This window comes from Canis lupus, chromosome 24 (assembly GCF_011100685.1).
Source record: "Canis lupus familiaris isolate Mischka breed German Shepherd chromosome 24, alternate assembly UU_Cfam_GSD_1.0, whole genome shotgun sequence".
In the NCBI taxonomy this organism is placed as follows: Eukaryota; Metazoa; Chordata; class Mammalia; order Carnivora; family Canidae; genus Canis; species Canis lupus.
Genome location: NC_049245.1, coordinates 33,786,292 through 33,806,023, shown reverse-complemented (window position 1 = coordinate 33,806,023; position 19,732 = coordinate 33,786,292). Strand labels below are relative to the sequence as shown.

General features: G+C 49.8%; 4 protein-coding genes across 6 annotated transcripts; 2 read left to right on the top strand and 2 right to left on the bottom strand.

Moving 5' to 3' along the window:
- The first annotated feature begins 132 nt into the window (after positions 1–132).
- On the top strand, positions 133–3,486 carry NEURL2 (neuralized E3 ubiquitin protein ligase 2). The gene is made up of 2 exons (XM_038572491.1): positions 133–965; positions 1,972–3,486. Exons 1-2 carry the CDS (start codon positions 224–226, stop codon positions 2,085–2,087), a joined length of 858 nt encoding a protein of 285 aa, XP_038428419.1. The 5' UTR covers positions 133–223; the 3' UTR covers positions 2,088–3,486.
- SPATA25 (spermatogenesis associated 25) lies at positions 3,083–4,267 on the top strand. Its single transcript, XM_038572492.1, has 2 exons — positions 3,083–3,226; positions 3,610–4,267. Exons 1-2 carry the CDS (start codon positions 3,106–3,108, stop codon positions 4,239–4,241), a joined length of 753 nt encoding a protein of 250 aa, XP_038428420.1. The 5' UTR covers positions 3,083–3,105; the 3' UTR covers positions 4,242–4,267.
- A 911-nt stretch (positions 4,268–5,178) lies between these two features.
- ZSWIM1 (zinc finger SWIM-type containing 1) lies at positions 5,179–8,007 on the bottom strand. Of its 3 annotated transcripts, none has more exons than XM_038572484.1 (2): positions 7,864–8,007; positions 5,179–6,928 (listed from the first exon to the last, which is right to left on the bottom strand). In XM_038572484.1, exon 2 carries the CDS (start codon positions 6,780–6,782, stop codon positions 5,412–5,414), a length of 1,371 nt encoding a protein of 456 aa, XP_038428412.1. In that variant the 5' UTR covers positions 6,783–6,928; positions 7,864–8,007; the 3' UTR covers positions 5,179–5,411. The 3 variants fall into 3 exon arrangements, with proteins under 3 accessions (XP_038428412.1, XP_038428414.1, XP_038428413.1); XM_038572486.1 differs by lacking the exon at positions 7,864–8,007 and adding an exon at positions 7,713–7,837; XM_038572485.1 differs by lacking the exon at positions 7,864–8,007 and adding an exon at positions 7,667–7,691.
- Positions 8,008–8,995: 988 nt separating this feature from the next.
- ZSWIM3 (zinc finger SWIM-type containing 3) lies at positions 8,996–19,726 on the bottom strand. The gene is made up of 2 exons (XM_038572482.1): positions 19,332–19,726; positions 8,996–11,423 (listed from the first exon to the last, which is right to left on the bottom strand). The coding sequence occupies exons 1-2, from the start codon at positions 19,484–19,486 to the stop codon at positions 9,488–9,490; spliced, it is 2,091 nt and encodes a 696-aa protein (XP_038428410.1). The 5' UTR covers positions 19,487–19,726; the 3' UTR covers positions 8,996–9,487.
- Positions 19,727–19,732: the final 6 nt, after the last annotated feature.

Below are 19,732 nucleotides of genomic sequence, written 5' to 3'. Positions count from 1 at the left end.
ATCAGATGACCCAGATGCGGGCGGCCACGATCGCCCGGCCTCCCGGGGGCCCAGGTCCAGGCGGGATGGCTGAGCCAGCGGCGCTAGGACCCCCGGGCAGAGCCTCGGGGAAGGCAGTCGGGGGGGTGGGCGGGATACCTTACTTGGTGCCCCCGCGGTCACCCTCTGAGCACGCCGCCCAAAATAGCCCCCGGCGCCCGCCGGTCTGTCTCGTGGCCGGGAGATGGCTGCTGTCTCCGACCCCGTGGACCTGCGTGCGCCCTGGAGACCCGCGCGCCCCGAGCCCCCTCCCACCCGCTTCCACCAGGTGCACGGTGCCAACATCCGCGTGGACCCCTCCGGGACGCGAGCCACACGCGTGGAGAGCTTCGCTCACGGCGTATGCTTCAGTCGCGAGCCGCTGGCCCCGGGCCAGGTATTCCTGGTCGAGATCGAGGAGAAAGAGCTGGGCTGGTGCGGGCACCTGCGCCTCGGCCTGACCGCGCTGGACCCCGCCACCCTGGCCGCCGTGCCCGAGTTTTCGCTGCCCGACCTGGTCAGCCTCGGCCACACCTGGGTCTTCGCCATCACGCGCCATCACAACCGCGTGCCCCGGGAGGACCGCCCGGAGGCAGAGGCGTTGGCTCCCAGCCGCCCCCCTGCCCTCCTGGTGGAACCGTATCTGTGCATCGAGCAGTTTCGAATTCCCCGCGACCGTCTGGTGGGTCGCAGCCGGCCCGGGCTCTACAGCCATCTCTTGGATCAGCTGTATGAGCTGAACGTGCTGCCTCCGACCGCGCGCCGCAGCCGCCTGGGCGTTCTTTTCTGTCCGCGCCCGGACGGCACGGCCGACATGCACATCGTCATCAACGGCGAGGACATGGGCCCCAGCGCCCGGGGGCTGCCAGCCGCCCAGCCCCTCTACGCAGTGGTGGACGTGTTTGCCTCCACCAAGAGCGTGCGCCTGGTCCAGCTCGAGTATGGCTGTAGGTATCCCCCACCTTGGGCAGCGACCCCTCCTGGCCCAGCGTGGGGACCGCAACTTGCTAGGATTCCCAAGCCAGCTGGCAAGGCCCTGCCTGGTCTGTCCAGCGTTAGTTTCGAAGTTGGGGGAATCTGACTTCAGATTCTCCCTCTGTTTGCGATCTTGGACAAGTAGCTCCCTGGCTCTGGGCCTCAGTTTGGCCATCTTGGCTGTGATCCATTAGGATCTTTGCTTTGCTAGTATTTTCTGTATTAACCTAGGGCAGGGATTCTAAACTGATTTTACACTTGGGCTGCTGTGTAAATGCTTTGCTCTTTTTTGTTTTGTTTTTTTGTTTTTTTTCTTTAAATCCTGTGCTCTTTTATTAGACAAATGCTCCTGGATTTGAGATCCCAGTTTATTTTTTTAAAGATTTTATTTATTTATTCACGAGAGAGAGAGAGAGAGAGAGAGAGGCAGAGACACAGGCAGAGGGAGAAGCAGGCTCCATGCAGGGAGCCTGATGTGGGACTCAATCCCTGGTCTCCAGGATCACGCCCTGGGCCGAAGGCAGCGCTAAACCGCTGAGCCACCCGGGCTGCCCTGGACATCCCAGTTTAAAGGCATTGTAGGTGCCAGAGTGAGACGTCTTAATCATAGGGTCTGGCCCTTTATAGCTCCATTAAGTCCCTTATTTATGAATTCAGTGAACTAGAACCCCTTTGGTGTCAGACCTGTGCTGGAGCCTGGGCCTGTGCACAGGGGAATCAGGCACTACCTATAGCCCTCCACCCCCAAAACTGCTAAGGGAGGGTTAAAATAGAAATTGGCAGCATTGTGGATGTTTTGAAAGAGGTACTTATCTCAACCACACGTGCAAGCCCAATGACGAAACCTAGGCCTTCAGAGCAGAAGTAACTAGCCCAAGCTAATGACAAAGGGAGAACCAGGACCTAGATCTTCTGGATGTCAGCCTCAGACCCCTCCCCCTCCATTTCAGTTTGTCTTTGACAGCCTTCTCTCCACAGTGCCGTCCCTGCAGACTCTGTGCCGCCTAGTCATCCAGAGGAGCGTGGTGCACCGGTTGGCCATTGATGGGCTCCACCTGCCGAAAGGACTTAAGGATTTCTGCAAGTATGAGTAGAGGCCTGCAGCCACCCTGGAACTGGGCCACATGAGCCTGTCCTGGCCCCGGAGCTGTGGCTGGTCTGAAACTGGCCATACTGCTGCCTAGCCAGGCCTGGAAATAAACACAGCCTGGTGCAGACACCAATCACTGGAGGGTCTCCTTGCCCTGGAAGCCCATGAGGGGCACTTCTTTTAGAATCACTGTGGGTCAGCAGGTCTGAACAAGAGAGAGCATTTCTGATGTCACCAAGACCAGTGGTTCCTAGCCTGGGACCCTACTCATTCAGGTTCTCTGGGATAAACTAAAGAGCTGATGCCCCAAACCCCATTTCCAGAGATTCTCATTCCATTTGTCAGAGGATCAGGCCTAGACCTTGTTCTTTTGTAAAAGCTCCTCAGAGATTCTAATACACAGCCAGGATTTAGGATTCCCCTAGAATAGAGATCTTGATTTTGGCATATATAATAACCATTTGAGGGACTTTGAAAAATACTGCTAACTGGATCCGACTCTGGGATTCTGATTTAATTGGTGTGAGGTGAGGCCGGGCATCAGGATTTCTGAATGCTCCCAGGAGAATTTAATGTGCATCCCAGGGTGAGACCCAGTGCCCTGGACCAACGACATCATTTTGGAGATGGGAAGCCAAAGCCTAGGATGGAAATGTATTCCAAAGTCACACAGCAGATGAATGAGTGCAGAGCACTCCTCTCATGCTGCAGAGCACAAAGCACTTGCCTCTATTTGTATCTCTGATCATTTGCTTCCATACAAATAGCTTCATATCATCCCTACAACTTCTGGTGAGGTAGTGGGTAGTCATTACTTCCACTTTACAGAGGAGAATATCGAGGAACAAAACTGTCTGAGTGATTTGCCCAAGGTAGAGGTAAGAACCTAGAATGTCCAGTTCCTGGTCCAGCACTCTTTTAACCCCATCCCATTGTAATATACAGGTTCTAGAATGAACAGGTCAATGCTGTGAGGTGGGTTCCAGGTGTAAAGGGCAGGGACTATGAGGTGACATTCTAGAATGGTGGGAAGGGTAGGACAGGAGGCAGATGACTGTTCCCTCACAAACGGGGGCTTTGGGGCAGCCATGTCCTACTTCGTGTCTCCACAAACTCATCAAGGTCTTCTGCCTTCCAGCCAAGGTGAGAGAGGGGCTCCTGGAATTGGAAGGGGTACCACAGCTTTCCCTGAAAACTTGTTTCCTGGCTCTGGGGAGGTGGAGGTTCTGCTGGACATTTTTGGGCTGGCCCTAGAGTCAATTCTGTGAAGAAAGCCATTCCAAAAGTCCTTGCCAGGAACTACCTGCTTGCTCACTCGTTCATTCAACAAACACTTCTCCATTCCTTACTTGGTGCTGGGGACTGGGGGTGTGGATATGAATAAAACACCTAGTTCCCAACCACTAGACAGCCCTCCTGGGCTGGTCTTAATTGCTCCTGTTTAATATTCTGCTCCTATGCCCTGCCCCTCAGGGCCTCCTGAAAGAGACCAAGAATAACATTCCATCTCATTCTTGTCTCTACAGGTGGGGCTGCTTCTCCAGGCTCATCCCTTGGCCTCTACAGTCCTGTAGAGCCAGTGGTGGTGGCCTCTGGTGGACTAGGCCCACTGAGCCAGAAAGCTGAGCAGGTGGCACCTGTTGCCCAGGCCTGGGGCCCAGCCCTGGCAGTGCCGGAAGCCAGGGGCTGCCCTGGGGGGGCTAGCTGGGAGATACTACAGTGGACTGAGTATGGCCGATACAACCACAAATTCCCCTATGCAAGGCAGCCAGAGAGCCTGGGCTGGGAGGATGGCTGCTCCAGAAGCAGAGCTCCCCAGCTGGGTGGCCCCAGCAGGCCTGGGCCCCTGCTGCTGTGTGGGCTGTCACCAGGGGTTCTACCGATGCCCTCCAAGGCAGGGGGGACGGAGGCCTGCTCCCAGCCTGACATCTGCATCCTTACCCTGGCCATGATGATCGCTGGCATCCCCACCGTGCCTGTCCCAGGCCTGAGGGAAGAGGACCTGATCCGGGCCGCTCAAGCTTTCATGATGGCCCATCCAGAGCCAGAAGGGGTTATGGAAGGGGCGCGGTGCGAGCAGACACATGCCCACACAGCCTCAGGGCAAATGCCCCTAATGAGATCCAGGAGAGGCCAGCCTCCTGGCTCCTGCTTGTAGCTGGATGAAATAGCACCAGACACATAGGGTGGCTTCTCCGCATGGTTTTTGGGCAGACAGAATTGGGGGTACCTGTGACAAGGATGGGGGGAGAGGGTGGTTGTTTGAGCCACCCTGATGAACACAAGCCTTTCATCTGAGTCATCAGGGCCCAGACCCCAGAAGTTTCTCCAGATACCACTAAGTCAGGAGATAGGTCTTCTCAGGGTAGTTACAATGAAAATTACCTGAGGGAGCCCAGCTTGGAGTGGAGGCCTCTTTTGTACAGTTTTGGGATTTGATCAAGATGTACAAAGTCCTAGGCCATGTGAACTTTCCTCTTACCTTACATTTCTCAGCCAGCTGAAGGCAAGTGAAGGGACGGACCAGAGGCAAGGAAGGAAAATGAACAGTTATTTGAGCGCCCACTGGTCATTGGGCCCATTACATGCAGGCTCTCCTTTAATCTCACCAATGCTCTGAGGATCTCCATTTTTACAGATGAACAGATTGAGCCTTTTGAGGGGTGACCTGCCTGATGTCCCAGAGCTAGTAAAAGGCACAACCAGGCCTCAAAAATCAGGCAGAGAAAAAACCCAAGATTTGCATGTAGTGTCAGACTCCAAAGTCTATTCTTTCCACAATATTTGCTGTCTTCTAGAAGACAACAAAAACTAGTCAAGTGCTGGAACAGGCAACATTTGACTTTAATGACCTCTGGGTGGGGACCGGGGGACAAAGGCTGGGATCCATCTCCTCTCCTCTGTGAGTCAGGTGAGTCATCTAATGACTGCAGAAGCTATTACCAACTCCTGCCCTTGATCCCTTATCTACCCCAGTGTCTTACTCTAGAACAGAAGCCACCTGTTTCAGTAAGGCCCTTGAGCTAAGTGGTTTTTAATCTTTTGAAAAGGCTGACAAACAAAAACCAAACCAAGAATATATATACAACAGAGACTGTGGTCAGCAAAGTCTAAAATATTTATTGCCAGGCCCTTTACAAAAAAGGTTTGCTGACTCCCGTCTTAGGGAACTAGACACATTTTAGGTAGCACGCTGTAGTAGAAGACCCTTGTCCTTTCCTGGGAAGAGGGCCCGCAGGAGTATAATAGTGTGTGTGTGTGTGTTGTGTGTGGGTGGGTGGGTGTGAGTGTGTACGTGTGTATGAACATCTCTGGGCATTTAGGGTAATCAGAGCTGAACCTGCTCATAAGGGCCGATCCAGCTGTCCGCCAGTTCCCGCAGGGTGCTGTACCTCCGTTCAAACTCCTCCTGGCTGCAGTGCTGCAAGAGCTGACCCACCTCCTCGGTGAGGAGAGCCACGGCCAAGTGCTTATCCAGTGTCTCACTCCACTTGCTGCCCAGGATGTTGTCTAGACTGGCAGCACAGCCTGCTGTCCACTGAGCTGGCAGCATGTCGGGCTGGAGCACCTGGTGGTGGGCACTGAGAATGGCTAGGATGTGGCGGCAGGGCAGGTGGAAGGCCTGGTGAAAGTAGCAGCTGCAGCTGGCAGGGGGCTGGGGCTGCACCCTATGGGTGTCCTCCAGGATCTGGATGTTCACCTTTTCTGAACCGGAGCCAATGAGGTGCACAGATTTTTGGACCACAGCGAGTTCACCCAGACAGAGCTGGGCAGCTGGCCCCGTGCAGATGGCATTGAGGGAGTGCTGGATGCGGGCTTCTACTAGCTGCTCCACTTTGGGGCTTTCGGGGCTGACGTCTAAGGCGGCATGATTGTTCTGGGGACTCAGGCCCAGGCTAAAACTTGCCTTGTCTCCAGAGTTCTGGTGCATGTATCGGAGCAGAGAGACCATGCCTTGTTCCACGCATGGGGTAGTGCCGAAGAACTGGCTGAGGACGCGGGTGGTGACCTCCAGGCCTTGGAAGTAGCGGCTGCTCTCAGCTCGGCTTCTCCAGCGGTGGGCCAGCCAGATGCGGTCGTTGAGCAGCCAGTGTGAGTGGAGCTCGGGCAGCTGGGTAGGAGGGATGCAGCTGCTCAGGAGTGTATACAACTTCCTTAGGTTGCCAGCTGTGGCTGAGCACATCGTGCTCTGCAGGGAAGTAAGGAGCACCCTTTCCACAGGCTGTCCAAGTGACAGCTGATAGAACTTGCCCTGGAGGAACTTACAGATGTGGAAGGCTGAGAGCAGGACCTCGGCCGCGGGAAACTCCATAGCAAGGGTGGGCAAGGGGAGGAAGTGAGGATCCACCAGGATGGTACAGACTCTCTCCCATGCTGGGTTAAACTTCTTGAACACCTGGAACATCTGGGCCAGGCCCTCAGCATCCTCTTTGGCAGGAATGGCAAAGTAGACTGCCCGGGCGAGATGACCCTCCAGCTGCACCCGAGGTCCATCTACCAGGAAGGTATATAGCACCTTGCCCATTGGGTTATAGGTCCGGTGGATAAATAAGATCTCAGGGAAATGGGCAAAGACACCTTGCATAAAGCAGCTCTGGTAGTTGAGGGTATCTAACTGAGCAGTCTTGCTAACCTGATACAGCAGCATAGGTGGGTTTGGGTCCTCAATCAAGAGCTCATTCAGCATTGTCAGGGCCATGGGGGAGATGGGAGATGTCTAGATGCCACAGTCAAAATATTTTCTCTGCAAGGCTGCTGTCCAGGAGACTTTCAGGATCTCAAGCTCCAACTAAGCTGAAGCGTGAGGCAGGAATGTAGTTCCCCGATCTTGTTCCAAAGATGGGCCTATGGAGAGGAACAGAAGTTTAAGGAGACAGTAGGGGCTTGGTTCCTCAATTATTCATCCAGACAATATTGCTTACTCTGTATCCTCACTGTCCTGGGCGAGATACACAATAAACATGTAAAGAAAGATATAACAGGCAAGACCACAAAACTGGGTAACAGGTAGAAGGTAAGTTGGGGGAGGGAGGGATACTTCAGTTAAAGTGGTCAGGGAAGCTCTCTCTTGCTGGGGAGGGAGATGACATTGGAGCTGAGACCTAATTGATAAGCTGGCCATGGAAAGATTCAGTTCCAAGAGATTTAAATGGGTGTGAAGGCTAGAGCTGCATATGGTCTTTTTGTTTTTTTTCTCCTCAAACAGCATTTAAAATATTTGTTTAGCACATTATATTTACAGATTACTGCTTGGCATCCATTCTTCCATTTGGTCCTAGTATACATAAGAGAACTTTTATGATGCTGGGCAAGTCAGTGACTCCCTCTGAGCTTCAAGCCCTTGAACCACAAACAGGGGCTATCGAATGTGCATGGCTGACTTCTCCTGCCTCCCTGGAAATCCCTCTAAATGCAGTACTCTGTCCCAATGTTTACTCAATTTGGCCCCAAACCGGGTTACTGTCCCCATTTTACAGATGAGAAACTGAGGTTCAAAGAGGTTAAGTGACTTGCCCACCATTACTCTGCAAGTAGCTGGAAGCTGAGCCTTTGGCTCGGCATCCTGGCTGCTTTGCACAGTACCTGAGGTCTAAACACCAGAGAGGGGGCGCAGCCTGTGACCTCTCACCCGGGTGGGAGGATGTAGAGGTCGGACGTTCTCGTCCCGAGTCCGGCCGGAGCCAGAAGAGAAGTCAACCTCCCACCCCTTTGGGAGCTGTGTCATGGCTGACCGCGGTCATCAGTTGCCTCACACCTCCACCCCTTCAGAAATCACTCACCCACGGCCTGGCTCCGTCGCCATTTCTCCCTATTTGACCCTGGCTCTGACTCTGACTGACCTCTAGGCTCACCAACCGCGGCGCCAGCTTCGCCGAGACTCGGGCCAATGGCCTGAAGAGTTCGCGTTCGGCCTTTGGGGCCTAGACCAATCGTAGCCCGGCGATCTGTGGGCGGGCGCTGTTCCCAGGGTTACGAGGGGCTCGGCTGGCGGTGGCCAATGAGAGCCCGAGGACACCGGGATCCTAGAGAGCCGGAGCCGGGAGGCTGGAACTCCGCAGCCCCGCGTGGGGACCGGACGCGGGAAGGGCATGTTGCTATGGAAACTCCTCAGGGGTCGAAAATTTAAAGGGAAATAAACATTGGTGCTTTATGAATTTTTTTTTTCTTGTCTGGTCAAATTCCAAAGCCTGGGGGAAGGTAGAGGGGAGGAAAGGGTGCCTCTGTAATAGTACCGTGTCTCCTGCCTTATGGGGAAACTGAGGCCCAGGCCTCGAAATCTGCCCTCTCCATTACAGCTGAGGAAATCCAGATCTTGCGAGAGCTGAACCTGGTGCCGCCCAGCCCCGCCCCCTCCATTGTTTTGTAGAAGAGATCCGGTAGCGCGCGGTGATCTTTTTAAGGTCAGGGCAGACTGGCGGACGAGCGCAGGAACCAAGGCTGACTGCCACCCTTGACCTCGGTTCCCCTGAACAGAACATCCTGGAAAGCTGGGTAGCTCCCAGGATTTAGGTGGTTAAGATTATAAACTAGCAACAACAAAAGTCCAGGCTGGTGCTTAGAACTGGAAGGAAAAAGTTCGGTTTACATAAATCTAGATGGCAAATTGGGATTAGAACAGGCCAAGACTTATTTTTACAGATGAGGAACCTAGGGTCAAAGAAATTAGAAACCTGCCCACAGTCTCCCAGCAAGTGCAGGTAGTAGACTCTAGGGTTCAGGTTCCCCTCGCCCCACATCTATTTGGTGGGTTCCTGCTAGAATTCAAAGCAGCATGAAATCCTTGTCGAAGGCTTGGTTGGTGGGAAGAGGATGAAGTTGGTGGCAGACTGCTAAGTCTTTGAATTTAAGGCATCAGATTCTGTTTGGCCCCACAACCCCCATTAGATTCCTTCCCTGTCCAAACAGCACACATTTCCCCAGCTTGTTTGATTTTATTAAAAAAACAAAACAAAAAAAACTTTAATGTGAATAAAAATAAGTACAAATAACAGATTCTTTGTAAAGAGCAGCAACAGCCAAGGATCACCCTCTGTCCCTGAAAACAGGTCCTTTTCCCAGGTATAGACTGTCTCACCCTATACTAGGGCAGGAGTTCATCTCTAATGGGAGTGAGATCTCTGATCTCAGGAGACAGGGCAGAAAGAGGGATGACCTTTCAGCATGGAGATAACTTTGGCCTTGACAATGAAGGAGGGTCCCAAAGAATGACAAAGGTAGGGCAGAAGAGGGGTAGGCTCGAAGGACTGTCTGTAGTGGGGTTCTTCTACCCCCTGATGTAACTATCTTCCTAGCCCTACGTAGGGACACTGGTTGAAATGCTGACCCCTAGCATGTCCTGCCCGCCTTGGGCTCTCCGACTTCCAAGGAGAGGGATCTGTGGTCCAGCGTGCCAGTGCTAGTGCTTCAGTCATGAATTGTGGCTCCAGCAAGAGGGAGTCCCTCCCCTTCCTCTGGCTTTCCCCAGAGGAAAGGGAGGCGGCCTACATCCTTGAAGTCCTCTGGCTGCTGACTGGGCTCAGGAGGCTGGCAGGGGTCCGCCCAGATGTCCACAATCTTGCGCAGGGTGGAATAGCGCTCCTCTAGCTCTGGCCCTTCACTCTGCATGAGCAGGTTTGCCAGCTCCCTGCTTAGGTCCTGAATCATGTCACTCCGTCCTTGCTTCCCTGGCTGGCCTGTGTTTGGGACCATGACAGGGTCCCGGAGCTCCCCGTTGGGCCCGAGGAGGTGCTGGTACCTCTTCTGCCACCGGCGGCACACCATGGCTTCACCCACGGGCTTCTGGCTGGTATGCAGCAGGGCCAGAATGTGCCGGCATGGCAGGTGGTACGACTGTTGAAAGGAACAGCTGCAGCTACAGCCATCTTTGCTAACATGGTGAGAATCCTCCAGTAGCTGAATGTCCACAGAGGAGCCAGCCAGGTCCACCAGGTGGGTGGAGTTCTGTACCACCTCCCACTCGTTCTGGCACAGCTTATAGGCCAGCTGGGAGCCACTCTCATGCAAGGCATCCAGCATGCCACCCCGGGAGGGCCATACCTGTGGCTGCTGCTGCAGCTGCACCCGCTGGGGGCCGGGCTTGGTCTCTTCCATGGGGAGCCTGCTGAGACTGCCCGCACAGACTCCAAACGCCTTCTTGGGCTTTGGTGGCAGGCTGGCTGGCCGGGCTCTCTTTAACTTGGGAGGAGCTGTGGGCACATTCTTCAAGCCTTTGGTATTAAAGAAGTCTATATAATCTACAAAGCGGAGGATACAGTCCAGCAAAGACTGCTGTTCCCGGAAAAGGCTGGACACCTTGCTGGTGACGACATCTAGGCTGTCCATGTATGTGTTACACGCATGTAGGCCTTTCCTCACGTGCATGTACCATAGCAGCTCACAGGAGAACCAGTGGGCCTGGAGGAAGCTGAAGAGCTCCTCGTCTAGGAGGGCTTGGGACATCTGACAGAGATTTTGCAGGCTGGCATCAGAAGTGACAAATACCGCCTCCCGCAGGGCTTCCTTCATTAGCCTTTTAAAGGATGGATTTGCTGAACTCCGATGCAACTTCTTCTCCAGGAGCCGGGTGGTGTGGTAGATAGAGAGGAGGATGCGTGCAGCGGGGAAGATCTCCTGCAGGATGGCTCGATGGGGGAAGGAGGGGTCCACAAACACCACCTTGACCTTGGGCCAGTCACAGTTGAACTCCGTGAAGATACTCAGCATCTTGGCCACAGAGGTAGCCGTCTCAGCCTGAAGCACGGCAAAGTGTACCACTCGACCCTCTCGTTCCTTGTTCTCCACCAAGAAAGCATAAAGGATGTGGCCCTGGGCATTCTCCACCCGGTGTAGCAAGAGATTCTCTGGGAAGCGGATAAACAGATCACTCATCTTGCTGCTCTGGAAGCTCAACCGGTCCAGGTCTTGGCTGTTGCCCACGCTGAGTGAAGCCATGGAACCCTCATCCACCTTAAGAAAGTTTTTCATCACTTTGGCTATCTTGGCCAGGTCAGAAGGAGTGATTCCCTCCTGCTCTGGCTTTGAGGGTGTTTGGACCTTATCTAAGCAAAATGATGGTTCAACAAGGGACTTCTTGGCCAGGTCAAGGTCCTTCTCGATCATGGGCTGCGCAGGCTGGGGTTTCTGTAGGCATACGGTCTTCTGAGATTTGCCAGCGGTGTCTCCTCTGGGACCTGCAGTTTTGTAGTCAACGTGGATGTGCTGGGTGTTGAGTTCACTGATGAACAATCTATCCAGTTTCTCATTGTACCGCAGGAGCAAGTATGCTGGGCACATGTCCACCTCTGATGTTCTCTTCCTGTTTGACTGAGTCCGAATACAGACAAATTTCACCTGCACATATCTAAGGAAGGTAGAGGTGACAGTGAGAAAGGTACTGCCCACCCCTTTCTAAGACAAGACCCCGTAGGGACTTACAGTGGCTGCTATGTGTCCCAGAGACCACGAGGCAGTGTAGGACGTAGGGAAGGAAAACTGATATTCACATTCCAATCCCAAAGTGTTTAGCTCTTTTGTCAAGACCCTGCCCAACTGACACTGCGTTCATTTTCATCATCAGTTCGAAGCCCCCACTCCTTTCATTCATGCTCTGTGGCCTGTCTGCAGCTCCCAGTGATTCAGCATGAGGCAAGACACGAGGGAAAACAGACAAGAGGCGGCAGCAGAGGGCCAGCTGGTTACTCACTGTTTAAAATGTCCTTTTTGTTCCTGCCTTTTGGGGAACTACTGCTTTTGCCTCCTCCTCCTCCAGACAGCAAAGATACAAGTGGCCTTCTCTCAGAGGAAAGATCTCTATTCATCTTTCATTTAAACAAAAATGTCCAAATCCCAAGAGAGTCTAAGAATCCCGGAGCTAGATGACCTTCGGATCCCTTCAGCTTTGCCATTCTAGGATGAAAGTGATGATTCAAAGGAGAGGGATGGGGCACCTACGTGGCTCAATCAGTTAAGCATCTGCCTTTGGCTCACCTCATGATCCCAGGGTCCTGGGTTCAAGCCACAGCCTCTCCTTCTACCCCTCCCTCTCACTCATGTTCTCACATGCTCTGCTGTCTCTCTCAAATAATCTTAAATAAACAAACAAAGGAGAGGGGTAATTAAATTGAATATCTGTTCTTTTCCTATCGTCATTCAACCCATGTTTCGAGACCAAATCAGGTCTCACCTTCTCCAGTAAGCCTTTGTGGATGTTTCAACCCATAGTAACTGCTCCCTTCTTGGAATTCATTGCATTTATTTAACATAAAAGGCTTAAAACTTCTCTGGGTGGCAGCATAACTAGTGGTTAAACTGGAGATGCTGGAGGCTGACTACCTGGATATTAATAAGGGCTCCATCACTCGTAAGATCTTTGACTTTATGCAAGTCACTTTACCTCTCTGTGCAGTTTCCTAGTCATAAAATGAGACTGTCTTATTAAGACTGTTATGAGGATTAGCTCTGTCTAGCTCAATGGGTAGAATGTACAACTCTTAATCTTGGGTTTGTAAGTTTGAGCTCCACCACACTGGGTGTAGAGATCATTTAAAAATAAAATCTTAAAAAAAAAAAAATAAATAAAAATAAAAATAAAAATAAAAATAAAATCTTAGGGATCCCTGGGTGGCGCAGCGGTTTAGCACCTGCCTTTGGCCCAGGGCACGATTCTGGAGACTCGGGATTGAATCTCACGTCGGGCTCCTGGTGCATGGAGCCTGTTTCTCCCTCTGCCTGTGTCTCTGCCTCTCTCTCTCTCTGTGACTATCATAAATAAATAAAAATTTAAAAAAATAAAATAAAATCTTAAAAAAAAAAAAAAAAAGAGGAGCTTCTGGGTGGCAATGTGGTTGAGTGTCTGCCTTTGGCTCGGGTCATGATCCCGGGATTCTGGAATCAAGTCCCACATCAGGCTCCCAGCGGGGAGCCTGCTTTTCCCTCTGCCTATTCTTTGCCTCTCTCTGTGTCTCTCATGGATAAATAAAATCTTAAAAAAAAAAAAAAAAAAGATTGTTATATGTATTAAAGAAGCCTGAGACATAATAGCCCAGAGCCTGGTTCACCCTTTTATTTATGCTAAATCAAAGTCTGCTACTGTTATTACAGCTCTTATGTCTTATGACATTCTCTTGGAGGTTTATAAAGTACCTTTATAATTGGATGGGGCTATTGTCAAGTGACAGGACTGAGTTATTTCTCAGTGTATTCCAAGCACCTAACACAATGCTATTCTTTCAGCAGATGCTTATCAAAGATGTTCTGATAAATGACTCATAGACCATGGGTGGCACAGGTTGCACCCCTGCCTCCTCAGGGAGTGTCCCAGCAACAAGAAGGGAAAAAAAATCTCAGCCTCTAGCATGACGTGACACAGCCTGGACTTCTCACTAACCCTTTCCGAACACTCTAATCTTGCTGGTCCTGTCTACCCACCCTGTGGGGTAAGCTTAGAAAAACAGGATACGTCAGGTCTACAATAACAGGGTGGCATGGCCCAGGGCTGGAAATGCCTGTACCTGTTGTGTGCATAGTGCTGGGATGGCAACACCATCCCTAGCTCAGGGCCAGGAGGGGCTGGGGCAGCCAACTGGTATGGCAAGGCCAGTCATAGTGACCGAGGTGTTGCCTCTGCCTATCTCACTAGCCTCTCTTCCCACCCCCTCACCATCTCACATTTTGTGCCCTAGAAAGACAAACTGCCAGCATCCTGTACTCACTATGCTGTCTCTCAGTTCTCTGCCTTTGCTTGTATTTATCTCTCTCTGGAATGCCCTTCCCACCTGTTTTCATCTTAAAGCTTACTCATTCTTCAGGACTATGTGCAACCATCAATGTTTCTAGGAAGCCTTCCCCAAGCCCACAGACTGGGCCCTACTCTTTTGCTGGCTTAAGATCTTAGCATAGCCCTAGCTCATCAAATGAGATTGACTTCATGTGTTCTGTTTTTTTTTTTTTTTTTAAGATTTTATTTATTTATTCATGAGAGACACAAAGAGAGAGGCAGAGACACAGGCAGAGGGAGAAGCAAGTTCCCCGCAGGGAGCCTGATGCGGACTTCATTCCTGGACCCGGATCCCATCCTGAGCCCAAGGCAGATGCTCAATTGCTGAGCCACCCAGGTGTCCCATGAGCCACCCAGGCATCCCAACTTCATGTGTTCTTAATGCAGGTTTGTTAGGCTACTCTGAAAAAAGATACTGGTGAACACCAACCATAAGGGTCTTTCAAACCTTTCCTGATCCTATTAATGACTGACTGTACCTCCCAGGGTACAGCATTCTAATTTGGCATTCTAATTCCTCGTATTCCACGTCTATACCCAATATGTTAACAAGGCTTTTATAGTCTTTCCTGCCAGTACTACATGTATTAAGGTATCATATGCCAGGCTTTATTAAGCCCCTAATGTGCACCATTTTATACTAGGAAAGGGGTTCTATTATCCTAATTTTACAGATGGGGACACAGGCTTAAAAATGTTCTCAAGGATAAGAATCTGGGATATGAACTAAGCCTGCTTGGCTAGTGTCTGTGTAGTTAACCCTTATGCTGCCTGTCTTGTCAAAATCTCTCTCCTTTCTCAGAATAATAATTTTTACCCCTTCAGCTTGACCCTCAACACACTAGTCAGGTCCAATAACTTCCTTATAGATCACTAAATGTCCTTGTTGGCATCATGCATTTCAAACATAATAGGTACTAGAGTGAAGCTTGCTTTTTTCCCTGCTTTGCTTCAGCTTTTTTATTGAGATATAACCCTGCCTACAATAAAGTATACAAATCTTTTGTTAAGAATTTGTTGAGCGGGGATCCCTGGGTGGCTCAGGGGTTTGGCGCCTGCCTTTGGCCCAGGGCATGATCCTGGAGTCCTGGGATCGAGTTCCACATTAGGCTCCCTGCATGGAGCCTGCTTCCCCTTCCGCCTGTGTCTCTGCCTCTCTCTCATGAATAAATAAAATCCTTAAAAAAAACAAAAACAACCTTGTTGAGCACTTCTGTTATTATAGTCTGTACCTAGTTGCCTCCCAGCTTAAAGCATTGACTCCTGAGGGCAGGCACAAGGCTTCATATCTTTTTTTCTGTTTTGTTTTAATATATTTTAAAAAATTTTATTTATTTATGATAGTCACACAGAGAGAGAGAGAGAGAGAGAGAGAGAGAGAGAGAGAGGCAGAGACGTAGGCAGAGGGAGAAGCAAGCTCCATGCACCGGGAGCCTGACATGGGATTCGATCCCAGGTCTCCAGGATTGCGCCCTGGGCCAAAGGCAGGCGCCAAACCGCTGCGCCACCCAGGGATCCCAAGGCTTCATATCTTTAAGAATCCCCCTTAGTGCTTATATCACAGACTGCTCACTCGGGATCTGGAGGGAGTCAGCCAGCCTTCCTTCCCATCCACTTTCTAGGCGTTTATATTCCCTACTGGACAGCATCACCAGTGTGCTCCCGTGTTGGCTCCCATAGCTGGCACCCACTAGATGCTTGAAGCACATGTGCCAAATGAACATTAAATGATTCTCCTCGTATAACATGAGAAGTTTACTAGGCAGAGCACGGGGAACATTCTGTCAGACAACTTGGCTTCTGGTCCTAGCATTGTTACTTTCACTACGACATGGGACAAGTCCTTTGTTTAATTTCAAACATTTACCAAGTCCCGCTATGTACTGAATACTACAGTAGTTGTTCACAGGGCTACATAGACTCATTAGTCTCTACTCTCTAAGTCTAGTGAACAGAGAGAGACTCACATAGGTAGCCAGTGAAGTCAAAATCAAGTGAATGGTTAAGGAGAGGTACAAGCAATATTACTCACAATTGAACAAAAGAGTAATTCCCTCTATGGGAACTTGTATGGATTAACTACGGATTTTGATTAATTTTACATAAGATTTGTGTCCTTGTGTGTAAATCATACCTTCAGCAATGAATAGGATTTTTATAGGTAAAGTCATTTTAGACAATGTAACTTGAGTTAGGACCAAGACTCTGAGTCAGAAGATCTGAGTTTAAGTTCTAGCTCTACCACTTATTAGCTGTGTGAGCCTGGACAAGTCATTTCACTTCCTCTTAGCCTCCAAATCCTTATCTGTAAACACAGAAATAACAAGAGTACTGGTCTATAGTTCATCACAATACCTCATCCCAAACCAATTAGAAGTCAGCATCTCATCCAAAACCAATCAGAACCACTAGAAGTGAATTCATTTAAAATGTTGTGACTGCATCTGTGGGTTGCTAACTCAACAGCCCTTAGCCCCTTGTTCCTTACTAACAGCAAGCCAATTTAATTTGGGTTGCCATTCCTCCCCCACATAGCTAAGTACTTCAGGGCTAGTCTAAGCCAATTAAGGTAATCTCATTAGGAATGGGTATGGATACTGGCCCAATTCTGAAGAAAAAAACATGAGAGGATATCTGCAGGAAACCAAGGAAGGCTTTTCCCTTTGGATATGACCTCTGCCTTCGTGAGGAGCCTTTCTGCAGGCAAAGCTTGAGACCTGAGGATGGCAGAGTAGAAAGACACAAAAAGCCTGGGTCACGGAAACAATCACCCTCAGAGGCCCCCCTCTGAGCTTCTAAGAAGCCATTTTGAGTCAGAGTTTTCAGTTAATTGCAGCCAAAAAACATTCCCCACAAACAACAGAGTACTATTTACTATTACTATTACTATTTATCAGAGTAAATAGTGGAAAAAAAAGACTTGAGTGAAACTTAATCTTATAATAGACTTGAGTGAAACTTAATCTTATAATAGACTAAAATTATGAAGTTAATATATTTAGGGGCACCTGGCTGGGTTAGTTGGAAGACCAAACAACTCTTGATTTCAGAGTTGTGATTCAAGCCCCATGTTGGGTGTAGAGATCACTTAAATAAATAGTTTAAAAAATATTATATTTAACAAAATGTAGGTTATAATGACAGCTGTATACAAATTCTTAAAATAAAGCATGATTTACAGTATCAAATGTTTTTTTTTCCCCCTGGTGCATTTTCCCCAAACACCGATACTTTATTCATGTCTCTCTTTCACAATATGGAAAGGTTTTATGGAAATATTCCTAAGCTCTATCAGGCTTCCCAAGGACCTAATTTAATTCTTCACTATGCAAATCCTTTGTCAAATTCCTCACATAATCAGCCTTGTTGACTTCCCTTCTTCCCTTGTTCATGGGGGTCAGGCTGAGGGAGATGGAAGGGGTTCTCCATCATTACTTTCAGAGACCCAAGTCCTACAGGTCTTGGGAGATGTGTAATTTCAGCCTGCAATTCATTTTATTTCCATTGTATTATCCTAATGTTTACCACATCCATTGATTAGCCAGAAACTGAGTGCCAAAGATGCTAATGAGACTGGTAGAGATAAGCAGGACATTATTAAATAGTGACTAATTTTTTTAGTGGCTGGTTTATTAGCATGATTTTTGTATGACATCTACTTTCCTACTGGGCCTTGTGCCTATGGATACATGGAAAATGAAAACTCAGATAACAAGGTTCAAAGGGTGTGATGAGGATTAAATAAAACAATGCCTGTAAAATCAGAGTGTCTGGAATGCAGTAGCTATTAAACTGAATGGCAGCGGGGAGAGACAGAATACTTCATGGAGTGTTTGAAAAATATCAATCCCCCAAAAGAAAAACGAAACAACTGTATATAAAAATATGAGAGGGGAAACTGGGTATAAAAATCAAAGAAGTTGGGCAGCCCGGGTGGCCCAGCGGTTTAGCGCCGCCTTCAGCCAGGGGTGGAATCCTGGAGACCTGGGATCGAGTTCCATGTCGGGCTCCCTGCATGGAGCCTGCTTCTCCCTCTGCCTGTGTCTCTGCCTCTCTCTCTCTCTCTCTCTCTCTCTCTCTCGATCTGTGCCTGTCATGAATAAATAAATCTTAAAAAAAAAAAAAAAAAATAGGTAAACTTCTCTTAAAAAAAAATCAAGTTCCAAGTGGAATGGGACTTTTGATCATTTAGTGATAATTCCCACAGCACATTTGCCTCTCAAAGTACTGAGTCCCAGTACCATTTTCTAACATGTCCTCATTACAGTTTCGGAGTACTTACAGAGCACCACGTTTCTGCTCCTATACGCATTTCTGTTTACTCTTCACCGCATCCATCTCATTTTACAGAGGATGAAACGGTCACAGAAATGAAGTGTTCCCCAACTTCCAGTGTAAAGCCTGTCTTTCTGGCTCCAGAGCTCTCCCTTTTAACCACTGATGGGGTTCAGGACAGGCTGCCCCAGAATTTGCCACTTTGGCATGTGGATTATTCTGAGCTGAAAACTGTCAAGGTCCAACAGACTCAAGAAGAGCTTTTCTCCTCTCCCTTAACTGCCTAACAATAATTTAGACAGGGAGCTTGTACTGTTCCTTGAGTTGGCCTCCTCAGAGTGTGTTCAAATCTAAACTGATTTGCAATTTTTAAAAAGTGGAGATATTGCCCCAAATTTGGATTTCTGACTTGTCCTGCTCCCATTTCTGGCAACACCGGATCTTCATTTCCACCTGGTGGCCATTAGCTGGAGTTGATTAGATAGGGCCTGCTCTCCATGTCACCACACACCTCTGTGGTCTCTGCTACAAAGACCTGGAGTCCGTTGTTATTTCATCATTCTTTCTCTTAGGGTGAAATTAAAACTTTCTGACGCTGGGCTGTTTCACCCAAGCCCTGAAGACAATGGAGTTGTCAACCCTCTCCGCCTGTTTTCTCAGCTGCCAAAAGGGAAAAACAGCATTTAACTATAATTCTCAATACAGCCCTGCCTGGTAAAGCATGCACACAACAGCGAAGGATGCCTGGGGCATGGGAAGTGTTTGAAAAAACGGTTGTTAATCTCAGAAGCTCGAGAACCACGTAGAAAACAAACGAATGAATGAGCAAACTAACCAACAACTGACCGCGTTCATTGCTTTGTCAAGAGAACACTGATGGAGGAAATCATCCCAGAGGCGTTTTGTATCCATTTGTGAAGACGGTACTTTGTACGAGGGATACTGCAGGTGCTCAAAGAATGGGGCAAATTGCAGTTATTTCAGGAAAGCTATAATGGAGTGAATGAATGAAGGGGGAGTGGGTGGTCAAAAAGCGATGCCTTGGGAATGTTTTGCTCTTTCCACCAGGCACAGGACAAGTGCTCGGTGCCTGTTGATTGCCCTGAGACCGGGGCCCAGCTGCGCTCCCTCCTCCTCCTCCTCCAAGGCCTCCCTCCAGGGGACAGTCCGGCCTCCTCCCCACCCTCCTGCCCCGCCCCAGACCTGCCCCGCCCTTACAGGATGTCCTCGCGGATGCAGGTGCCATGGTTGAGGTTGTGGAAGCGGACGGAGACGCAGTCCCTGAGAATGAAGGAGCACCTGTTCTCCTTTTTGTAGGCGCTGAAGCACTCCTTGAAATCCTCGTAGGTCTTGAAGCAGCTGCCCAGCTCCATGGCCGCCCCCTCAGCCCACACCAGGGGCTGGCCCCCGGATCAACACTAGGGTTCAGAGGTCACACTGTGAGGGCCTACAGGCTGGCGCATGTCCAGGATGCCTTAAGGGTCGGCCTCAGCTGAGTGGCCTGTTACGGGGCTCAGGAGGAGCCCTAAGGGCCGAGAGGGCTTAGGGGTCTGGGGGCGTCTTTGCTTTCTCACAGAGGGGAAATGACGCTCAGCTCTTATTATTCAGCCCTGGGTTCC

Excerpts from the sequence above, each read along its gene's own strand:
- SPATA25 (XM_038572492.1), top strand. The coding sequence starts at position 3,106 with ATGGTGGGAAGGGTAGGACAGGAGGCAGATGACTGTTCCCTCACAAAC. Across the intron at positions 3,227-3,609 it reads TCTTCTGCCTTCCAGCCAAG|GTGGGGCTGCTTCTCCAGGC; the intron begins GTGAGAGAGGGG and ends TTGTCTCTACAG.
- ZSWIM1 (XM_038572484.1), bottom strand. The coding sequence starts at position 6,782 with ATGGCCCTGACAATGCTGAATGAGCTCTTGATTGAGGACCCAAACCCA.
- ZSWIM3 (XM_038572482.1), bottom strand. The coding sequence starts at position 19,486 with ATGGAGCTGGGCAGCTGCTTCAAGACCTACGAGGATTTCAAGGAGTGC. Across the intron at positions 11,424-19,331 it reads TGCATCCGCGAGGACATCCT|ATATGTGCAGGTGAAATTTG; the intron begins GTAAGGGCGGGG and ends TACCTTCCTTAG.
- NEURL2 (XM_038572491.1), top strand. The coding sequence starts at position 224 with ATGGCTGCTGTCTCCGACCCCGTGGACCTGCGTGCGCCCTGGAGACCC. Across the intron at positions 966-1,971 it reads GGTCCAGCTCGAGTATGGCT|TGCCGTCCCTGCAGACTCTG; the intron begins GTAGGTATCCCC and ends TTCTCTCCACAG.